Consider the following 24,170-nt stretch of genomic DNA (forward strand, 5'->3'; position numbering starts at 1 on the left):
GTAGAAAGGTCAAGAAGCAACATGGTATGTGATGGGTAAGGAGTTAAAACACATTGGGAACCATGAAGAATAATGAAAATATGCAAAGGGCATTACTTACCTTGTCAAAAAGGCCACATTCACAAATAAGCTGTTCTCGGGCTTTGGTATTGATGGCTATTGTGAATCGCATGTGTGGCACCAAGAGCTGTAAAATGGGATGAACAATGAAATTCTCTGACTGAACTTAACAGCAACCATGTATAGAGTTTGATGTCCTGGATGACAGCAGCTAGCTGTATGCTGCCTTGCAAGGCAGCTAGTTGAACCATCTCAAACAGGATTTAACTTTTGGTTTGTTAAAGATAATGTGAAAACCTCCCCAACCTCCACATATCCCTCATGCTAGAACTAACCTTGAAGAGGGGATGCACAGCAGGCAGCTGCCGGAACATAGCTATGCTGAACACCTCTGAGACTAAATGTGTCCGTAACAGATGGGTCACTGTCTGGTGGATGTGGAAATCCGACGAGCGAACCCAAATTTTGGCCAGCAGCCAGTCATATGTGGCGTCTGAAGGAAGGAATATGGGATTTTCTGGCCCAGGCTTTTGACCAAGCTGAAAGACATGAAAAGAATACAAAACCTCAGTCATTCACATTTAAGATGAGACAATAAGAAATGTGCTCCTTTAAAGACCCTGACAGCAACCCCACCTGGATTGCAATGGGTACAATTTTATTCTCCAGATTCTTGTACAGCAAACAGATGGGTGCAGCCAAGTACTGTATTGTGCATGGGTCTGTTTTATTGGCGTCCACACCATCCAGCAGTTCATAGTCCACAATGAAAATGTTTCCTTGCTGGAAAACAAACAAAAAAAAGCCTCGTGTTTTAACAGATATGGGCAAGAGGAAAGAACACAGCAGAGTGTTCCTGGTGGGAAGGACAGAAAAAGGGCAGGGCAGCAGCTGGAAGGCAGATGACAAAGAAAAAGGAAAAAGACAGCGCACAGGGAGGATAAGAAAGAAAAATAGAAAGGCACATGCGGCAAGACTCAGAACAAAAGTTGGGAAGTTTTGGCCAGAGACTGGCTTGTGTCCTGCAGTTACGAGTGGCTGCAGGCCCACCCTTGCTCATGGTAGCCCAAGGGTGATGTTTGCCACTGGCAAAGCAGCACCTTTACACAGACTACCTGACCTGTATCTGCTGAGCCTGACAGCAAGCCTTTCAGCAAGGAGTGGCTATGTATTTGGCATTCAAGCGGGGACACTAAGTTGCAAACAAGTTTCGTGCTGTTTCATCCCCCATACTTATTGTACAGACAAGAGGAAGGCACCATCCCTGCCAACCCTTCTTCAGAAGATTAGTTCAGCTCTGCAGGTGACAGAGGTTAAGATTATTCTAGGGAAGGGTAGGACATTTTGTCCTTCTGAAGCTCCCCAACCTTTTAGCCTTTTAGACAAAGCCCCTGAAAAGGGCTCTTCACCTCCTGGTGACACCTCTGCAATCTGGCCTGCAGCCAAAGAGAGATGTAGCTGAAAGCAGCTAAAACAGGATTGGGATGTTAGAGAACATGAGAAGGAGCAGATGGAGTCCAACTTCACTTGGAGCCTCACCTTTACTTCCTCCTCCAGGGTCAGGTTCCTCTCCAGACTGCATTCTACCATATCCATAGTCACTGGCAACTTCTTGGGTATCTCTGTGCATCTCCGGATCAGCACGGGATTGCAGCCATTCAGGAACTGGTAGCCAAACATAAAATCTTCCTTCCAGTGCTGCATCACATATTCTAAAGGAAAATGAGTCTGCAGCTTCAGTATCAGTGCATTTTGAATTTCTGCCTTCCTCTCCACCTTTTGTTATGCTCCACTGCAACTTTGACTAAAGAAAGTTGCAAGAAAGGAATTCCCAAAGTAGATTTTTTTTTTTAAATCATTTAAACAGACAATGCAATCTTTGCTTTTCTCTTTGAGAAGAACAGAATTGATAATAATTTGCTTCTCCATACACAGCAGCTATGAAGAGTAAAATATTCCATTCCAAGGAAAAATACTCTCTCCATCTGCAGACCACCTTCTCGGGTCTTCCACAGCATTTTTTAACCTTACTCTTCAAATTCTCAGGGTACAGACAAATAAGCCTCAAAATAATGGCACTGGCAGGGGAAGGGAAATATTCAACATGGGAAGGGAAAGAACAGCAGCGAATGGAGCAGTTCACTTGGCTGGAGCTGGGTGAGGGCTTCCTGGGGGGAAGGGTTTTGGCTGTGGGCTACTCATTGGCTGTTTTAATGTGTGTTTTGTTTTTTTTTCCCTGTTTATTTTTCAATTGTTAATATAAACCTAGATTAACAACTCTTCTGAATAAAATGGTAGCTTTAAGTACTCCATCTTCTTACTATTACATATGTAGTAATACTGCATGTTTCCAAACTTGCAGTTCTCAGTTTCCTAATATTATATTGCCACTTCAGCCTACAACTTCAAAGTCAGAAAAAACACGATTAACATAAAAAATTCCATCAGTATCTTTAAGGGAAAAACAAACGACTTAACCAAGTAACATTTCCCACTATGGCCTATTTAAAAAAAAAAAAAATAATTCAAAAAAATTTTCAGAAAAAAAAATCAAAACCTTTTTCTGAACTCAATTTGTTTTTCCAGGAAAGGTGAAAGGATGAAAAAGAGAGTCCTGGAGGAATGCAGTGATGATTAAAAAAAAAATCATTTTTTTTTCTAACAGAGGAAGAAAAGTTGAGTTTACTTAAAGTTTATATTTACATCATCTCTGTCAACTGCACAGTGGGTTTGGAGCTGTATCTGAAGTCTATAGGGAGTAAAAAATGACTCATCTCCTTGGACAGAAACTGCATGACTGAAAAATGTCTTGAACCTGTTTCTGGCCGTGTATGGCTTGCAAATAATGAGATTTGGTTACATTAATATAATTGAGACTGATTCTTAAAAATTTAAAACTGGCAGAATTGGAGTATTCCTCAGGGACATGGAAATATTATCAATTAAATTAAATATAAATTATATCTAAGCCTTGTGTTAGAAGTACTTTAGGAAGCAATCTTATTAAACGTAACGAATTCCTGTAATTAGCTTTTAATAGCTCTGGACTCCTTGTGTGCTTTATTTTATACCTGAAACCGTAGAAATTCCTCCTATTTTTGTTAACTGGTCCTTAGCCAGCCTGAAGAGAGGAAATACTTCAGAGGAGGAGGGAAAAGTATATTCTTTTGCAGAGTCAGAACAGGCCACTTACATGCACTTGAGGAGCCACACATGAACTACTGAATAGTATCTGTTTATCTATTACATCCAGTAACACAGTAAAATAAAACCATGTGATATAACCGCCAGCCATAGTATCAGCTTGGGTTTGGCTCACAAATCAATGGCATCCCAGCCCTGCTTTACAGAAGTGACACCATCTGCCCATTCTGTCTGCAATACTTTTACTCAACTTTCAAATAACTGCTAAGATTTCATACTGAAAAGGATTAAAGAAAAGAAGAATTTTCTCTTTGTATCTGAATACTACATCAGTGGAAGTTTTAGCAGTACCAAAGATACTCCAGAAACCAAATAAGCATGAATACAAAAGTGAAACTCAGGCCCTTACAGTTATTTTTTTCTAGTAAGAAGATGCCAGCATGAAATGGTAAATGCAATGCCACATTTCATGCAGTATGCACCAGTAATTCTGACACATTTTTTAAGAGGTAACATTTTGGGTAGATGCCACAAGCCTTTTTAAGCACTAACTTGCACTAATTTCCAGTAAGAATTATGGTTCCTCTGGTTGTGGTCTGACGGCCTATTTTGTCTGCAGCAGAACTAGGTAAAGAAGCTACAGCTCCCAGGTCATTCTCAGCTCTGCACAACCCGTACCCAGACCTGCTGGACTGATGGAATGCATTTTCATGCTTAGAACAAGTTCTGTCAAAACGACCCCTGTTAGGAACAACTTACCACCAAAAGCATTTGAGTTGCACCTTATAACTGATGCAGATGGTCCACGAGAACTGACAGAGGGGAGCTACAGCAGAACTGAGGCAGTGGCAACCTCCCCATGTCAGAACTGGAATGAGGAGCCAGGAGCTTTAGCAGAAGCATAACCAGGACCAGGCAAATGGCTGGGATGTTAGGTAACAGACTTTAATTTGGACTATGCAAGGGGACAGAGGGCTAATCCTAGCACTAACTTTTACTGAAGAACATTTCCAAACAGAACTCTTGGCAGATTTTTCATGTATTTAGGTGGCTGAAGTGGGAGATATGTAAGCAAACTTTCAAAAAGGCCTTAATAGTTAATATGCTCTGAAAACCCCACTAAACTATCTTCAGGTTTAAATGCTAAATACATTTGAAAATTCGTTCAATGGGACTTGCACATATCTCAAAAATAGGTTTCTAAAAGCCAGAAGAGACTATTTTCTCTCTTTTTTTTTTCCCCATTTCATTTATATATTTTTTGGATATATTTATATATATCCAATCATTTATATTATCTCTGGTATAACTTAGGACAGAGAACATCACTGAGCAATCCCCAGCAGTTTTAGCTTGTATGACATCATAAATTAGAGAAGTTGTGGATGCCCCATCCCTGGAAGTGTTCAAGGCCAGGTTGGATTGGGCTTTGGGCAACCTGATCTAGTGGGAGGTGTCTCTGCCTGTGGCGGGGTGGGGCTTGAAACTGGATGACCTTTAAGGTCCCTTCCAACCCAAACTGCTCCATGATTCTACAGTAACTTCGCCTTTTGGTCTTTCAGTCTGTTACTATGATCAGCAGTCTAACATTAGAGTCTGTTTACGATAAATAATGTGAGAACAGAAGTGTAGAACAGCCACTTCCATCCTAATCAGATATGTTCACGACAACAAATTAGTCATTTGATGACGCAAACACAAGCAAATGCTGGTAAACCCACCAGAGATTGTGTTGCTGATTCTCACAAAGATCTTCTCAAAATCCGCGAAGTCACTCCAGGAGGACTGGAACATGTGCATAAACCGGTTGATATAAAGATTCTCCATTCTAAAAACAAAACAAAGTCCTGAATAAATGCTACATAAATGCTAAACTTGTTGTTATTAAATAGAAAGAACTTATTTTGATTAGATGACAGTGGATATAGAATAAGGTTGACTTTTCACTAACACTTCAAATGTGCAAAGAAAAGCACATTCACTGCACAAAGATGGGTAGGGAAGATAACAGAGCAAAGAAAGACCACAGAGTCACAGGAAATCCTCCCAAACAGAATTTGACGGATGAACAACTCCAGAAGCCTGGAGTTATAAACAGTACACTAAGACTGAGGAAACACTAAAATGAACTGCATTAGAAATGGCTGAAGAGGGCAAAAAACCTGGGTGAGGGTCTCTGCTTGCTGGTAGTATAGGTCATATAAGTACCTGAAGCCTTCAGAATTATCCCCAATAATTATCAATACACATGATTAATACTCTGCAAATCTAAGGAATTATACACTGCCAACAGCATCTGAAGGTCCAACCCTGCAACAGACAAAGGAATCTCCCAGCTATATTTCTTTCTTTCTAAGTTCAGTTTTGCATGTCCCAAGAAACGGAATTTTCCCTCCTCTTTTCCACTACTCCCTAGTCCCATATAACTCTCACAACTCTCACATTGTACCTTAAGCTTGTACCCTGTCCACTGTTCCACTGTGCCTGCCCTTGGGTTTTCAAACACACCTCAGGTGTCTTCCTTCCTACAGCACCCAACCTAAAGGAAGACCCCATGCCTTCAGCTCAGCTGTGCAGATAGCTATCCTAAGCCCCCAGAGCACAACAGGGTAGCTAGATAGGAACTATCAAACTAATTCCCCAGAGCTTTTCAGTCTACCCAGCCAAAAACGTAAGTGTAGATTTTCAACCAAACATGCCAGTCAAGAACATTGCTGTTCCTTGGGAAAATGTCTTTTGTGTAATACCAATTCTCCAGAATGACTGGCTATCTACAACAAAGCTTCAGATTTCTATTTCACAGTTATGTGCCCTTACAGCCAAAGACAAAAACAACAACAAAAGTCCCCACACTCTATTAAATGTTTTGCAAGTTTTACTTGGCTGTGAGTCAGGATCTCTGACAATATGTTGCAGACTGGTAGGGAAGGAGGCTAGATGGGCTGTTAAGCTCCCTACTTCTCTTATTGACCTATGCTTGATGTCAAAGCCCCCATCTGATGTCCTGGGAGGCACATCTTTCCAAAACACGGAAGGACCAGCATATTATCAGAATCACAGATGTAGGTGATTGTAGGTGATCTTAGAGCAGCCTGGTCTCACCACAGGCTACCTCACCATTTGATACAGCATGATGCAGCTTGGCCTTGGGAGACAGCTCCAAAGTAGACTCAGAGGCCAAAGGGCTCCTATTTTCCTCATTAACCCTGTATTATTTCAAAGAGCTCAGTGGGATTTTTCAGGCCCACCCAACAGTCTGGACTCCATTTTCAATGACATGAGATGTGCAAGTGGGTGGGTCGTGACTTTATTGCCACAGGCAGAACACACTCCCATGTGGCTAACCACACCTATCATCATATAAGTGAGGAGCTGCTGCGAACAGCTTTTCTTCAGCCAGGTGTCAAGGGTACCCTGATACCATCTTTTGGTATCTGACTGAAAGGCCTAATTTTCCCAAATAGCCAGAGGAGAGAATATCTTCAGTGGGTGACACTGATCACTAAGTTAGATGCCTAAGATAGAACATGACAATAACTCTTCTTCCTGTGCATTTCATCAGAGCCTTTCCTCCCCCTGTCTATACCCAAAACAGTCTAGCAAGAATGCAGAGGCATAGGCAGTTCCAAGAGTGAAAAGCTTAAAAAACTGATTTAAAACAAGACAATTCTTCCTTCATTTTTTTTTCTCCTATTTTATTTGACTGCAGGTCCAGCTGGGAGAAAAGAATGCAATTTTGAGATTCAATGAAACATAAAAGGTGAACACATCCTTATCCTGCACTAAAAAAGTTTTTGCAAAATTCCACAGATACTTACGCTTTAGAGTAGTTCAGGACGAAGTCAATTCCTTTCTCATTGTCAAACTGGATGTCACGGGGCAGTTCACTGTGAGAATGGGCATCAATGCTCAGTGGAAAGCCAGGATGCCACTCCTTCCAGCTGAGAAAACAAGAGAGATTGGATTAACTACATAACCTCACCCGCATGAGAGCTGTATCATTCATTCACCTGCACTGCTACTGTGACTCAGCTATAAAGAAAACTTGCAGCAGACTCATTTGGGACAAAAATAGTGACTTACGCTACATTAATACCCACCAGTAACCTACAGAAACCTGAAGTACAATAGAAGGCATCTACTTGGCCACCTACTTTCACAAAACCCAAAGTATCTTATTATCTGTGATATTTCCAAACACCTGTCACATTTGGTTGAAAATGTCAGTAGCTACAAATTTATTGGGAGGGGAGGGGGCAGAGAGAAAGACAGCTGTGTAATGCACACTGTTTGATCACATTAGCCTCACGAAATACAGCCTAACAGTGTGAAATTAATAACCTGAGATTTTGAGTAAGCAGTGATGTGTTAAGGTTTTGTTAATTGTATTTGTACAGTGGAAAGACACAGGAAGACAGACACAGAAACACACAGGGGTTGTAACTGACTTGCACAAGTCTCTGCTGACCAAAGGCATGCTCAGACAGCTACCTCCATAAGATAAAAATGATGCTTTACCCAACTGGCACTGCAGAAATCACTAAGCAGGAATATTATCAGCCCTAAATTTGCCAAAAATACTGTGAAATGACTAGCATCTAACGTACTCAGACATGTATTTAGTTTCCTCCAAAAGGCAACTCTACCAGAGATACACAGAGTCTTGCCTCAGCTCCTCAGAAAAGCCTCACCTTCATGGCACTCATTTTTTGCAATGTAGGATCTTGCACTGTGCCCCATTTTTACTTCAAAAGAAAGCAGGGCAATTTGTAAAGAAGGTTTTGATGATATTTCCAAACCTCCTTCTGCACACAGACTGCATTGGGCACTGTCTGTTAATGCACATGAACTGCAAATTGCTATTTTCCTGGAATTAAAAGTGGTTTTGCCTTCCTTTTTGCATACATAAATAACATTTTGTACCACCCATCTTTATGATCTAGCTTTTCCTCTGCTGTTTCCCATCATTTGTGTTCAAGATCTTTTCTTAGTCAAATGATATCAACAACACATATGCCAAACCTCAATCCAGCAATTCTGAATGGACCCAGTGTTATTCTCTACTGATAAGGAGGGGCAAGTGAGAGAAACTTTTGTTCTTTTAACAGAGAGTATGTTTCTACAGAAAGGAAACGCATGTCTTCTGGAATTGCCCACTGATAAAAGATAGCATTTTCTTGTTGTGACCTTCTCTTGATTAGGAAGGTCCATGACAGTATAGAGGTGGGTCATACAACTGTGTTTTGAAGGCACATTCCAGACCACTCAAACAGGGCCAGATCTTCCACTGCACCTTGTGCAAGAAGCAATTAAAACTAACTTGCTAGAGCAGCCAAGGAAGTTCTGCTAAGAGATGACGTGCTTAGATGATATTCCAAAACTGGAGTACAGCTTGCAACATGCAAATTAAATCTGTCTTTGACCATTCTTGAAAGAACAACTGTAGGTCAGAGGCTGTACACATGTAGAGACTGTACCTTTGAATTCCAGCTTAAATCTTCCAGACAGGCTTATCTGGGATTCAAGTATCTCGTAACGTTACTTGCAGCAGCATGGCCGTCATTTACATGAATTCCATCTAATGTAAAAAAGCATAAATGGCCAACATGCAAACTCTTTTTTTCTTTTTCTTTTTTTTTTTTTTTTTTTTACCCAGCAATTCAATATTTAGAGGAATATGATGATCTTCCAACCCCTGACATCTGATGAGAAGAGGCCCTGGACTTTCCGGGGAGCTATGAGAGACTCACCGATACATTTTTTGACGGTTCTCGAGCTCTTTACGTCTGTGCTGCTTGAGAATCTGGGTCTTGTCATCCCGAGGGAGCTTTGCTGTGAACCAGGGAAAAAAGACAGGGTTATGAGGTTTCTCTATCCCCATGCAGGTCTTGAGGAGGACAGCAATGTTTCCAAACCTTCAAACTTTTGACCTATACCTTTAGAAAGTTTCTGTAAATGCTCACATGATGCAATTGAGTACCTCAAGTAGAAATGCAGGTCCCCACACAGTCTGTGGAAGGAGATAAGCTCCTAACTTGGTGCCTCCAAGAGGCAGGAAATTTGGATAAGCTAAGAACATCTGTCTTAACTCTATATAAAACACTTGCTGCACTTATCTGGTGTTAAATGGTCTGAATAGGATCATGGGAATTAATTTCATATTTCAGCATGTAAGGGTGTTTTCAGTGATCAAAGGAATCACAACCACAATATTATTCTAGCAAACCTTCTAAGTTAAAAAACAACACTGGGAAACATGTCCTACCCTCTCTCCTTACACTGTACTCTCCTTGACCAGCTTGGGGCAATGATCATATTTTTGTGCTATGAAAACAGAAAGAAAACCAGGTAGGCTTCGTTCCCTGACAGCTTGCTCTTTTGGCCACATATTCACTATAACACTAAATAACAGAGACTTCCTTAGTGATCAGGAGAAAGGGCAAGGTATATGGCTTGCTTTACATATGCAAATGAAAAGGCAGATAAAACCCTAGGAGTTCCACGGAAATAGGTATTTGGGGTTGGACACTTCAGAGGTAATGTAATTGTTAACACATATGGCTAACAATTTCCAGCTGGTTGCGTTTAAGTTACCAACAGGGTTTCACTTGATTTTGTCCTCTACCTCACCATACTCCAAATGCCATGAAAAGCTGCTTTTTAAGGAAAGGTTGCAGTTGCTACAAATCAAACTATGAAGTATGGAAAGTCCCCCCCAAAGAACAAAAATAAGGAAACTGACACATGGTTGTCATGACATGACAAAAGGCTTTAAACAGTTTTTCAGCACGCAGCATGTCTGACCAGGCAGCCAACAGATTAATGGGAAGACAAGCATTTATTTCAATCGCTTCGTATATTGTCAGCTGTTTTTAGGCATTCATGCTGCAGCCTTCCACAGCAACAGATACTAGGAAAACACAGAGGGGAACAAGGAAACACCAGTGAAAAAAACCTGCCCCAACCCTGATCACAGTAAGTGGGTAATCGAAGACTGTTAAAACAGAAATTTCAGGACCAGCAGGCTACTTTGAACACAGCACAGAAGTGCTGTAACGCTTCTCTCAGTCGGTCTCTGCTACTTACAGCAGCCATATCTATCTCACCCTGCTTTCTCCTGGACTTGATAACATGCAAAGAGAAGGAGCAAAAAGTGGAGCTGTTGTTTCCTGTCAGTCCTTGCACCTGCTGAACAACCTACTTTGGGATTTTATTTTACTCTCAGGAAAATGAGACAATTTCCAATCAATTAATCATGGGCCATTTAGGGGCTTAGCATGAAACAAAGATGGGACATCAATTATACTAGCTCAAAAGGGCTACGGAGATGTGGAACAGACAAAAATTTGGCATTAGGGTCAGCCTTCAATTTCAAGACCAGCATACTGAGCAAAGGAAAGAGCGCTCCCTTGCATGTGTTTCCCAAAACATCCAACTCAACCACCAGTGTCCAGCCTGACAAAAGAAAGTGGTGCTTGTCAGCAGGGACTGCCCATTCCCTAGGATGCAGAAGGGTTCTGGCTATGGTTCTCCACATGATAGAGAAGACTGGGAGGTACAGTGGGAAAAAGGAATGAGCAGTGGGAGAATTCTGGGAACTCCACAGAAAATCTGGTTTCTTAAGGTGCTCACCTCTTCCATCTCGAAGGACAATCTCTTTTTCATCTGTAATCCAACGGTAACATGGAAATTCCAGATAATCACCCAGTGGCGTTTTTACAGTGACATACTTAAGGTACCAATCATCTTGGTACCAGTATTTTCGTTTCTCAATTTTTATTAGCTGAATTTCTCCAAGGTCTTCTTCCACTGTCACATCATAGGAGTCAACCTACAGAGCAGAAATACAGTCAATGGTCCACTGCATACACAGGGAGCACAACCAGCACTACACAAGCATACCTGGACTTCCCAGTGGCCTGCTATGGCATGGGTACAACAGAACTTTCTCGCTTCCACTGGTTGAGAAAAGGAAGGGCCATTATAGAACTGAAATGCAATAGACAGATGAATAAAAGAACAAATAACATGCAGAGCACTCCAGAAATAAAGAAACATTTTGCATGCAAAGCAAAAATGGTATTACTCCTTCAACTGTTTGCAAGTCTGAGAAAAATCTACAGACCATGAAAGCATTTGCTACTACCCTAGCAATAGCCAAAAGAGACATTGGTTGGGCAAGTCTGTTCATACAACTGGACTGGAAGGATGACCATGAGACCAAGACATTGGACTAAGAACCAAAAGATCGGTGTGTATTATTCAGATGGGTTTCAGACTCAGGACAGCACCCAGACCACCTGAATTCCTTTTGCCTCTTGCTTCTTGTGGCTGGTCTGCTTCCGTTCTCCATTTTAAAAATGAGGACAATGATGCATTTTCTGTCTGTATCACTCAGATTCACGAAGGAATATAAGCAGCTAACTGAAAGCAAGGTTCACAAGAACACCATCTAGCTCTGTATGTACTTCAGGATCTTCAGGCACTCAGTCTTTCACAGAAAACAAGTCAGCATGTGGAAATGTGGCTTAGTTCTTTAGTTTAGAGTTAGCTCAAAGGCTCAACTCCCGCAATGAGTAGAGACCTCAGAGTGGCACAGTAGCTAGTTTGGTTAGTCCTTTCCCATACACAGGAGCTTTCCACTGAGTGGGTACCGAAGGCTTGGGCTGCGCACCCCTCCCCCTTCAGCTGTGTCCTCACCAGCTGCCTATGGGGACAGGCCCCAGAAACCGTGGTTCTGTCTCTATAGGCCTTGCTAGGAAAGGCAAGACACCTTGCTCAGCCTTGCCAGGAAGTGTGTATTTGTGGCCATGTGCAACAGCAAACCTAAGCAGCCAAGTGCTCTAGCTACTGAGGTGCAATGAGTGGCTTCACTGAGGACCACCAAGAAGCAGTCACCCAGACAAAGCAAAATACCCACCAAGGTCAGGCACCAGTTTACTGTGAAAATCCTCTTTCCCACAATGCTATTTTCAGTGTTGCAGCATGACCAGGCCTGGGAGAAAGCTGGTTGTGAACGTGCTGCTCCCCTCAGCATTTCTTGCCTGTGCTAAGCACCTACAACCCAGAGTAATGGCTGTGATGAATGAGGATTAAGCGCCTCACTAATTGGCCTAGTGTATTTAGGATGGTGAACTCTTATCCCAAAGACAGGTGTTTTAGTCCACTCATGGAGATGCACTCTTCTACTGCATGCAGGGACAGCACCGAGCAAACTGTAGTTCTGGTAGCACTTGAACTATCAGAACAGAAAGAAATGAGTAATCATTTCCAGTATGACCAGTAAGGAACCACATGGTGCTAGGCAGTTCTGGAGAATGAAAATTGACTCTCACTTTCCAACAGCATAAACAACTAAGGGCAAATAGTTGCAGCCAAGTGCTCATTGTAGCAAAGCAGAATTGGCTACAGCAGTCAGGAGGGCAGCAGCCAAACCCCGCTCTGCGCAATGATCTGGTAAGCATAACGCGGTTACAAGTAGAGACTGCATTCAGTCATGTGTTTTCTAAATGCTGACAATAATCTTAGAAACAAATCAGTTGCTGATATCGAAAGGGTGAGCTACTCTTCCTCTATAAGCTGCAGGGTCTTTAGGCATTCACCTGCCTGCATGTGCTTTGTCATTTGGCTCTCTGCCTAGACACCGTGCTCTACTTGTTCTTTTCAGGAGGACTTTCTAAGCTCTCTCCAGGCATTTGATATATACCCACTATTACTGTCTTATTTGCTAAAAAAAAAAAAAAAAAAAAAAAAAAAAAAAAAAAAAAAGGCAGCTATTTCACATAAGGACCAAAACTGAAAAGTAAAGCAAGATTAAATTCCAGATTAAATTTATAAATTTAATTTAATTTAATTTATAAATGTCTCCAGATGGTACCTGTTATTTCAACTCTTATGAAAGTAAGAGTATGAAAGTTTATGAAAGTATGAAAGCACTCATACAGTTAGAACACACAGGCTAAGAAGGACCCCTCAGTATCCTCTTTCTCATTTTAACCCAAGTTTCCCACATTATTGATGCCAAGTACCCTTTTCTGTGAGCTGTGCATCAATAACTATCTGTGATAATCACTTCAGGATGAAGACATCTATCTGTCCACCAAAAATTTGGGATGACAGACTTTAGTTCTCTCACAACTTGCTTCATGAAACTACCAGCTTTCATAAAGTTCATCACATCTAATTGATTCACAGCAATGAGAGAAAAATAAACAACCAAACCCTTTAGGCTTTGAAGTCCAAGCTGCAGAAAATGAAAGACTGTCTGTCTGTCTTCCCCAAAAGATGTTCTTCAATAAGCTTCGAAACTGTTCAAGCCAGATTGCTACACTACAACTCTTATGAAGTTGCTTCACACCAACAAATATATTGAAATTTCTTCTAATACGCAGCCTAATTTCACTTTAAGCTCCAATATTTAAAATTAGTATCAGCATCATGCATTTTGATATGCTGAGACTTAACAGACTAATCTCAGTTTGAGCTATATTCCCCCTTTCCTACTAAAGCTAAAGACATCAAACAGTTTCTTTTAAAAGCAGGCTTATCATGTCTTAAATCAGAATTTGCAATGTTTTTGTCAACAGTGCACCCATGCAAACAAGGTGATAGCAAACAGGGGAACTGTGCTTCACAAACAGCATGGCAGTCCTTGGCAAGCTTGGAACGACAGCTTGCCTGCCAGGACTGGAGCTGAGAGATGAAAATCCCAGAGCTAAGATTTCAGTCAGCATATTAAAACGATGCCTCTCTTCCTTCTTGCATACCCCAGCAGAACAGAAACAGTTCTTTTAGTAGAGATAATAAACTAATCCTAAACATTTTGAATGCTTATGTTGCTGGATCTTGAGCCCTTTCACCCCTCTCACACACACTGTCCCAGACCAGCTAGAAGCATAATGTGTACAGGTAAATCCATTCCCTTGATGATTCAAGATTTTGAACCAGATGTGGAGACTGAAAAAGGTTAAGCAGCTTTTCTCAGAAATCACCATAACAGTGACTTAAGCCACCGCTATGGTGATCTGTGACTGCAGGACCTGTGCTCCTGGGCTAAATGGATGGAGATGCCTTCCTCCCACAAATGCGGGTTGCAAATATCACCCTGATCTTTGCCTATCCCCCCTTGTCCAACATTCTCAGCTTCACTTGTTGATCGACACAAGCAATTCTGGATGATGCCAAGAAAACATAGGTAATAGGCTCAGATTATTTCCCATTCTTCAAATTTTCTTTCCAGAATGTAGTACTCGAACTGTTTCTAATTCAGGTTCATTTCCCTGCAACTTCTCATTTTCTCAATAAGAGGAGTGACCATAAGCTTGTAACAACAAAATTTTCACCAGGCTCAGGTTTCGCATTGAGTCAGTGTTTCTGCAATTCCGTGTGCCTTTTCTAAGACCAGACAGCACCTTGCAAAAGAGCCGCTAGTCTCAGGCTATCATACCATTTATCTCAAACTTGGTCGCTTCCTGCTCATGCACCTCTTTACACAATTACAACACAAAATTAATTCTCCTTTCAATTTCAACACAATCCTGTTGCATTTGGCAGTCCAGAGCTCGAAGTAACCACCTTTCAGAGACACGGACCCAATGAAACCACAAAGCTACGCAAATAGCTTGTGTTCATTACTGCAAAAGGAATTTAAACACATCAAGACTAATGCAATAACCTATAGAGCAATAGTAAACTACATCTGGATCAGAATTGCTTTGTATTTTGCTATTTGGGATTTTTTTTTCCTCCAACTTTTCACTAATTTCCAGTTCCAGAGTTAGTCATGTACAGAAGAAACACAGTCTGAACAAAGACAGTGTCTGGACAGGGGAAACATACTGCACTATTTTTAGTTCAAGTCCTCACGAAAACCTCTTTCTGTCAAGTGTTTAGTATGGCACAGAAAGTCTGAAACCGTTTCCCCAAATCCTTGTTGCTCAAGGCCTGACAACTCTTTTTAAAATTGCTCTTCTCTAAATGTTTAGCTAACCTCCATTAAAAAAGAATCCTCATATATTTATGTCTATAGTTCCTGTAATTTCACACTTACATAAATACAACTAGGATTAAAATTAAACAGCAATGTGAACTAGACTCAATCTGTTGATAGAAATGTCAATTTGATAGCCAAGCCTTTGGAATGGGAACAAACCCGTTCCTCTGGTAAAAATCTCTTTGAGAATATTACAAGAGCCCTAAAATAGTTGTCTAAGTCATTGTCAGTGTAATGCAAAAAGGACATTCAATTAGCCTAAATGTTCCCAAGGGTTTTTAGCCATTTTATGACCATCATGGTTCCATGTCAATGGTAATTCTGGAAGCAAGGATTCCCTCTTCACTCAGCTTTCTCTACCTGTAAACCAGGGAGACTAAGGAATAACTGAGATTAAACTAATGCAATTTTGCTAATGCAGTAACAGTACATCAGGTGATGGAGATGGTGCAAGGTCCTGAAAAATGCTGAAGGTTAGTTGTTCAAGGCTCTTATTGTATCCATTGCATGAGGTCTCCTGGTAAACACATGGTGCCCTTGATGTCTGCACAGTGAGACAGAGGTGACAGGAGCTTTTATACAGCCGACTTCAGAGTGAAAGAACAGAATTCGTGACAGCTGCTGGACTCTCCAAACTCCCGCAGCATCCTGTCCAGCTATTTACTCTCTGTATAACCTCATCTCTTTCTGATTAAGGGGAGCCTCCTGCTGACCAGCCTAATACTGCAGCAGGGATGACAGAGCAGCACCCTTTCTGTAAGCATGAAGCTCAAAGCAGACAGAGCTGTACTTCCCTTCTGGAAATAGTTGTGAGTGAGTTTCAGCAAAAAGCAGATGAAGGGGTAACAGGAAGAAAACAGAACTGAGGGACACGATGACACTCATGCTGAAATTGCTCTGCACCAACAGGAACTTACTCAAAAAACAGTGAGTGAAGAAGCGCAGCTATGGCTTTCTAAATTGCCCGCGTCCAGCACTTGGAATAAGTCAGACTAAAACTAAAACTGAGCTGCCTTTGTGCAAGCCCCCTCAGTTTTCTCCTCACCCCTCTCCCTCTACCAACGTTTGGCACACAAATCTTCCATTCAGGAGTGGTTGGAGCCCCTCATCCACTGTATCTAGTAAAAGTCACAATTTGCATTAATTTAAATGAAGCCATTACCAGAACTACTGAGACTGGCCCAACATTTAGCAATGAAACCGTAAAGTGGACAAAGCCTTACAAGATAGTACTGTAGAACTGTTGTTATCCACAGGAAAAATGCCTCCCCCCTTTTTTTTTGTGCGATTACATTTAAATTGCTTGACAGAAAAAGAAAGTTATAGGGATATTAGTGACAAACCAAGACAGAACTGGTTTCAATTGCTGCATTTTACAAACCAACCAACCCGAAACTCTTTTTACCTTCTGTGTGTTTTTCTTTTTTTTTTTTTTTTTTGGGGGGGGGGGGGGGGAGGATGGGTTTTCTGTTGTTGTTGTGTATTTGTATTTTTTCTTTTCTTCTTTCTTTGCACAATATATTAGTAAGACTTACAGTGTTTTGGGCATAGCATTACCTGAACAGGTGCCTGGAGAAATCCACAGCGCTGTCCAAGAAAATGCCTGCAGCAACTAAACTTAGCACATCATACTGCAAACATCCCATAAACCAGGCATACTACAGACCACATTAAGAAAAGACTGCATAGTTCTCATATCAGACAAACAAATAACAATGAACGGAAATAATTAATTTGGGTACTAGGAAAAGTAAAGGTTTTTGTCAAGGACCTTTGCAGTTGGAAACAAGTTCAGAAAAACAAAAGATGGACCCTGTCGCAGAAAACTTACTTAGCTAACAAAATATTTTGTCTAAAATGCTAGCTAAACATTTTTACACAGACAAATCCTGTCAAATCTACCTAAAAGCTACAATCCTGAGGTGAACATAAAGGCTTTTTCTAGGTGCACAGATCTGCTCTAGAGCTACCAAGCTCCACCAACCTCTGCTCCTCGCCCCCTCGCCCTGCAGAGCCCAATGCTCACACTTCTGTCCCTGCTGGACCTGTTCCCACAGCAGTTCCCCGACAGCTGCTGGGCATACACTTGATGCTCACATCATGGCATTTGCTCCCTGTGACAGGATCCAGTCTCCCTAGATGTTCAAAGTACTGCCAGCCACCTCTCAAAGATCCTGAAGCCCTCTTTTGGAGCCTAGGAATAAGAGCAGACTGCCTGGTCGCAGGAATCACTCAGTGCTCATCTCCTTAGCCAGGAAGGGCTCACTCCTGGGCGAGCACCCTAGCCCTGAGTCTGCAGGATACTCTGAAGTCTTCTTCAACCTCTCTCGCTAACGCTAAGCTTTGGTTAACATTACTTACTTTGTTAAGTATGTGACTATTCACTGGATAAAGGAAGAAGAATAAGAGGATACCCATCTGGGAGATTAGGATAACAAAATCTCTATGCAAATGAATGTTTAATCATGAAGGAAAATAATTTCAACAGCAGCAGCTGGTAAGCGCCCACACCTCCGAACCTTCTAGACCACTTACCTCAGCACTTTTCACTAAAAACATTCGTGGACCATATCTACATACACCATCAACCCTTCCTCAAAATGCTCACTTCTGTTAACCATATCTGAGGTGTCTAACGCAGAAGAGGCCGGATAGCTGACTTAGGCTGTGAACCTCATAGGTAGAAATAAGCCTCAATGCAAGGCAGCACCGTGACAGCGAAGTCCCACTTGTACATGCAGCTGTAGGTCTCATTTCCAAAGTGAGTTATGCTAAAACTTTCAAAGCCACTTAAAACGGTGAGGATAAATTAAAGCATATGAGATTGCAGACGGATAGCTGTGATGCCGTGACAAGGTGCCAAGACCCCAGAGAGGACAGGACGCACACGCTGCAGTAGCCAAGGGCAGCAAGAGTGACCCAGCCACCTGCCCAGCCCCAGCCCAGCTCACCTCTTCGCTGTTTTCCAGCTTCCCCTGGAGTTGGGGGGCCATTTCTGCTGGTAGGCATCCCGCTTCCCCCCAGAAGCTCCCCCCAGGAGGTACCTCGGGGGCAGCACAGCCCTGCCTGCCGCCCCGGAGCACCACCCGCTAGCAGGCAGCGCACAAGCAGCGTTCACAGGGAAGCCCCGGAGCCCCCCGACCACCCAGCCCCGGGCCGCGCACTCACCGCGCCGCGCTCGAAGTCGTTGTAGAAGGGCTTGTCCAGGAGGTGCCTCTCGCTGCAGCCCGCCGTGCCCTCCAGGCTCAGGTACACGTAGTCGTCCGTGCCGGCGAACCACTGGCTGCCCGTGGCCACCGTGACGGTGTAGGACGGCATGGTCCCGCCGAGCCCAGCCGAGCCGAACCGAGCCCAGCCGCCTCCTGCCCGCTCCCCGCTGCTCAGCGCCGCCTCCTCCCCGCAGCCCGGCCCGGCTCTGCCCTGCCCGCCCCCCCGGGCCGCCCCCGGGGGGGGACATGGGGACGTGCTCCTCGCCCTCTGGCCGCTCCGGGTACAGCCGCGCTGCGCCCTCGCTGTGCGCACCCGAGAGCCGCAGGTCCCCGCGGGGCACCCGGCTGTCGGCTCCAGGCACCCCACACGCTGTGCAAGGAATTCCTCTCCTCTTGTCAAAATGCCTCCTGTCCCGGCACAGCTGCCTATCTGCGCTGTACACACACACATCCCACACCATTTCCACGGTAAAAATCCCACAATTTCACAGTCCGCATCCTGCCTACAAGCACCAAGCCTCTGCTACAATTAAGATGCTAGCGTTTGGGCAAGTGAAGAGCTGTGTGATGCTGTACGCTTGGCCCTTAGGCACCAAAACCTCCGATGCTATTCTCCTTTATTTTCACTCCAAACTGTAACCCAGCCGCCTGATGCCGTGCTGAAAGGAGCCAGGCTGGGCTTTTGCAAATCCCAGTGTCCTGCCTCCGTTGCTCTGCGGTCAGACCAAGCACCTTGCTTCATCGCGGCCAGCCAGGTTTCTGTGCTGCTGTGAATTTCTGTGGCAGGCACCCAGAGCAAGAACAATTAAAATCAGCTGAGGAGTGATAAACTAAAATCAGCTTTGCTCATGGTACACTGGCACCCCAGCTGCTGTGCTCACACACATTAACCCACTCCTCACAGCCTGAGGCACTCATTATCAGTCCCCAGCCATCACATACAGATGACAGAAGTGACAGACATCAGCAGCTTGAAGTTAGCACTGGCTCTGCCAGCTTCTGGTCTGGCAAATCTGGCTGCAAAGTGCCTCGTGCCCCCTCCAGCACGAACAGTGAGCTGCAGCAACTTGGGCTGCTGGGCACCACCGCAGATACACTGACTGAGGCTCTGCTTCAGCTTCTAAAATTGGAATTATCCACGTGGGGTGTGGCTTGCTTACCCACTGTAGTCAGTGGTGGCCACACAGCACTGTGGACAGCCTGCAATGCCCTGTTCTTCCGTCTGGGAAGTGTGACGGCAGTGGGCTAAGCTCCAAACGAGTTGGAGGTCTCCTACATCTCTTCTGTACAGAGACTCAGCCACTTGCTATACTGTGACACCATCAGATATCAAGGCTCTTCCACACTGAGAGTATGTATTTACATGTAGGCACAACAAAAAAAATAAATCACTGTGCCTTCTTTGGCTATATGGAATTGCTCAGCATGAGTCTCTAGTCTGCTGCTGCTTTTAAATAGCACCCAGAAGTGCAAGACTGGCAATGGTCACATTGCACACCCAAGGTAGCTGCAGAACCCCAGCCCAGAGCTCTGATCTCTCCTCCTGAGGTTTAAGCAGCAAGTGGCTTCCTGCTACTCCGCAATCCCTTCCAAGGATACTGTGACCCCATGAAAGTGCACCACAAACTCCGAAGTCCTTCCTTACTTTTGATTTTCCCTTTATAGCATATTTCAAAGAAATCACACATCATTTTTGCACAGGTGCCACCAGCTCTTAAATTTAGGCTGACAGTCAGCTTTCACTCAGAGCTACCTGAAAATCTTTTCACACGTCGGTGCCTCAGAACCCACTTTTGTCAGACACGAGTCCACCTTCTGGGCACCTTTGGTTTTGCTGCAAATACGGAGCAAAGCGTTGTTCAAACCTTGTTCGGTGGGTTTCCGCATTTCTTTGCATTTCAGTTCCCAAGCAGCGTTTGAACCCATCCCATTCCCATGGGTGTTAGGTTTTGTTTTCAGACTGTTCTGGCCTCTTCTGCACAGATATGCCTGTGGAGTCTCCCTACAGTACTGCAACTTCCCTTACCAACACAGTAAAGAAAACACTTGGTGTGTTTGGTCCTGTACCTGAAATCCATAGGATTGTGTTGTTCTCTCTCCGGCCCCTTCACAACTCTATCTCTTTTTAGTCTGCTCCTTTAGAACCTTTCAATTTTATCTCAATTTCCACTTGCAGTGATTTATTAATGATAGTGTTTCCTATTGGTAGAATTGCACATGCTTCATATCAAGATCCTGCCGAACAAAATAGATCGTTTTTCTATGTGCAAAAAGCAAAAACAGCCCTTTTACCAAGTGACTACCTTATTTAACCCCTGAGAAGACCGCATCATATGAGACCCCTGCATGATTCTCTTCTGTGTTTTACCTGATGGTTGCTTGATGTCAGACAAGGAAACCATACTTGGAAAAGGCAGTTGGATCACCTGGCTGCATCCAAGGTGAGTGTCCTAAAGACAAGGACAAGGGACGAGTGAGCCCGCTGCTCAGGCACGCAGACAGAGGCAGCCTGCTTTCCTCTGGCCTGGCCTGGGAAGGAGGCGCTGCCTCTGCCTGGTAGCCTTGTTCCTGCAGTAGGGGAAAACACCCAGAATGGTGAAATAAAACTCCTTGCCTCTTTTTGGAAGCAGGGCATGAGCCCGCTGCAGGGACAGGAGGGTTATTCATGGGTCCTGTTCCTCTAAGCAGTGCTCAGATTCACTGTGTCGAACTTCCCAGCGGAGGGCAGTTGCTGTCCCTCTCAATCTCCTTGCACTGCCAATGAGAAACAGGGTTGTACTGTGAAGATGTCACATCCCTTATAGCTCCCCTGAGGCTACAGATAATTTGGATCAGCAGATGGCTCCTGAAGTATGCTAATAAAGGACTGGGGATGGGGAGGAATGATGCAACATGGTAATTACCAAATGATGGAGGTGATCAGCAGAGCCTGCAGAAATTTACAAGCTACATAAGTAATCTAGGGGGCATTGGCTTAGTAGCTGAGAACACACAAGTGCTAACAGTGCACTGCTCCACCAGACCAGAAAGCAGCAGCTCCTTGTTCACAGGCCTGCTTCTGTCCCAGCTGGAGGGACCAGACGTCAGCTCTAGGAGGGCAAAGCTCAGTACGGGGTGTCCTTGCTCTGCTATCCAGGTGGTGGCGACGCTGACACCAGTCGAGTCTATCACAAACCCGAAGCAGTGTTGCTATACCAACGCTTACCACAATATCCTTAATCAATCCGTGTATCCTTAAACACTTACCCGAAATTTGCAAATCCTCTCGCTGCCCCTGCAGATGTAGCCGTGCTGCTCTGGCATTTTGCAAGAAGAGAGAGGAAAGGAGGCAGAGAGACAAGGAATGCAGCAGCATTTGGGGCCAACCTTTTGGGATCTGAGAATCATGAAACTGGAATAGCTGTGGGGGACTGAAGTCTGGTGCAAATGTCCCAAGCCCTGGCGACAGTCCCAACAGAGGCACGTACAATATCAGCTCTAATTTGAGGGCAGGCAGGTCCAAATTCATCCCTGAAATAATACCTTTGACTTCTGCCTCCACTTACTTTGGCCCCGTGCTACCAGAAAGCTCAACTGTTGGATTTAATTTTCATGAGAAAGAGCTCTGTTGGGATAAAATTAACCATCATCTTGCTGGCAGGAGAGTGACTTAGGTAATCCCGCGGTCCTGGAAAAAAAATCAATCCTTGTGTAACAGCACTTTCAGGATGAAGAAGTAAAGCATGAGAACAAGACAAGTGGCAAGATAGACTCCAGAAAGACCTCTGTTCATCCTCAGGAAGGGAGCAATGGAACTTTATGAGTTAATTTAGGATGCAGAAGGGTAAAAAGCCCATATGAAGTACTACATCTGTTGCCTAAGACACCTGTTTTCTCAGTTGGAATCAAGTCAGAGGCATTTTCTGTTCTCTCCAAACCACAAGGATAACCATTTCCCTTGACAAAGGAACATGCTCTCCCCAACACCAGACCCTACAGCTCTAATAGTGATGAATTCTCCTAAGCTTGCATGGTCTGCCCTACTTGCAGGTAGTCTTTGCGGAAGAGAGCATCAGAGAAAACCAGCACACCACCAGGCTCCCAGCAAAAATGGTTGGGAGGTTAATTTTAGTGAAGTCTTAAAATGTTAGGAATTGCAAGCCCGATTCCTTGAAGTTTGGGGATTTAACAAGCGCACCCTGAGTGGTGATCGCCCTCCTCCGCTCTGTGCAGCCTCAGGGTTGTTTTATTCAGTTACTTCAAACCCTCCTCTGATGTTAAAGCCTTTGAGACAACTTCATTCAGCCCCTTAACACTGCCAGCCAAGGTCTCCTCTCTATTTTCAGCTACCAACTCGTCTGTCACCAATCTTGCCTTTTCTCTAGAATACACTTTAAAAGAGTATTCTTAAAGTTTGCCATCACTTGACCCTTTCTGAGTAGTATTACTTTTTCAATTATTCTATCCTGAGTAATGCACTGAACTTGTTTCATATTTCTTTTACCCAGAGCTCTATCATTTTTAAAACCTTCCCTGCCTCCCTTCTGAATTACTTCCTCCTCTCTGTGTGGCCAGGATGATTTTTTTTTTTTTTTTTTTTTTTTTAAAAACTTCTGGTTCTTATTCTATGAGATATTTTTGCCTGATTTTCTGATGTCATCCATCCATCCTAAGGCTGTGAAAAAGCATCCTCTTCTCACTGTCTGGATTGTGGTAACACCATACCCCATCAATCCCAAAACATCAGAGAGCATCCTACACATCAGAGAAAGGAGCCAAACACATGATTTACAGGAAAAACTGGGATGTCAGGCTGACATTGAGCTTTATATACACAGTGCCAGTTTCGAGTACTTCCATAGTTATCCTTATGAATCACATGCTGACGTAATTTGGCTCCTCCTGACACAACCCTCTCTGCCCTACTTTGCCCAGAGACAAGCTGAGGACTGAGAAAATAATGGCAGTGGTGAAAGAGGAAGGGCTGGAGGGAAGACAAAGGAAATTTGGGTTGCATGAGTAGAATGAATGGGAAGGGCAAACACACTATGATACAGGTGAACAGGCTGAGGATGGGGAAATCTGGACAGTGGCTTCCTGACAAAGCCCTTGCAGAGAGGTGATCTCCTCTCCAGCCAGGGCGTCCTGTGAACCCCGCTTTCTGCACCTCATCCCTCTGCTTCCCTCAGCCCTCTTTCATTGGGGTCCAACCAGATCAGGTTAGCAGGCAGAAGTCTGGCTCTCAAGGGGCTTGGTTTTCTGAGGAGCTGGGAGGCAGCAGCTGCAGTCTCCATTTAACACCTCCACAGCTCCTAGAAGACACTCAGGTGGATCTTCCCAACCCCTGCTGCTGCCCTCCTGCCTCACATGGCTTCCCTCTGTCCTGGTGCAAGACGCAGCTCACACCGATGCTGTCCACCAGCTGACAGTCACTACTCACCACATGGATTCAGCTCCTGAGGTCAGCTGAAAAATTCAGTCCCTGGAGCCACAGCTGTGCCACTGCTCTGCTCTGCCTTGGAGATGGGCACGCTTCACACAGTGACAGCAAGACTCTCAGATCAAAGCGAGGTTTGCAAGAGGGAAGAAGTTATTTTGTCATTAACTTGAGGTGCCTGATCCCAAAAGCGTTTTAAAACCAGAGTCCAAACAGCTCTACAGGCTCTGCTCCTTAAGAAGCCTATCAGCTTTTTAGCCCAGAGACTGTCAATCAAATGGCAGGCCCTGTATCTCACTTACCATCTCTCCAGCAAGGTATTTTTGTATATAAGATTTGCTGGTGCATT

At 43.9% G+C, this 24,170-nt stretch overlaps 1 protein-coding gene across 1 annotated transcript in view; it reads right to left on the minus strand.

Moving 5' to 3' along the window:
- The window catches only part of ALOX5 (arachidonate 5-lipoxygenase), a 30,143-nt gene extending 11,470 nt beyond the window's left edge, over window positions 1-18,673 (minus strand). The window contains exons 1-9 of the mRNA XM_068688464.1: window positions 18,365-18,673; window positions 10,837-11,035; window positions 8,955-9,036; window positions 7,023-7,145; window positions 4,926-5,032; window positions 1,600-1,772; window positions 697-843; window positions 396-599; window positions 101-187 (exon numbers count right to left, since the gene is read on the minus strand). Coding sequence (XP_068544565.1) covers window positions 101-187; window positions 396-599; window positions 697-843; window positions 1,600-1,772; window positions 4,926-5,032; window positions 7,023-7,145; window positions 8,955-9,036; window positions 10,837-11,035; window positions 18,365-18,514 — 1,272 coding nt within the window. The 5' untranslated portion in view covers window positions 18,515-18,673. The remainder of the gene's footprint in view (window positions 1-100; window positions 188-395; window positions 600-696; window positions 844-1,599; window positions 1,773-4,925; window positions 5,033-7,022; window positions 7,146-8,954; window positions 9,037-10,836; window positions 11,036-18,364) is intronic.
- Between the last annotated feature and the right edge of the window lie 5,497 nt (window positions 18,674-24,170).

The sequence above is a fragment of the Anas acuta genome, chromosome 7 (genome assembly GCF_963932015.1).
Source record: "Anas acuta chromosome 7, bAnaAcu1.1, whole genome shotgun sequence".
NCBI classification, from domain to species: domain Eukaryota; kingdom Metazoa; phylum Chordata; class Aves; order Anseriformes; family Anatidae; genus Anas; species Anas acuta.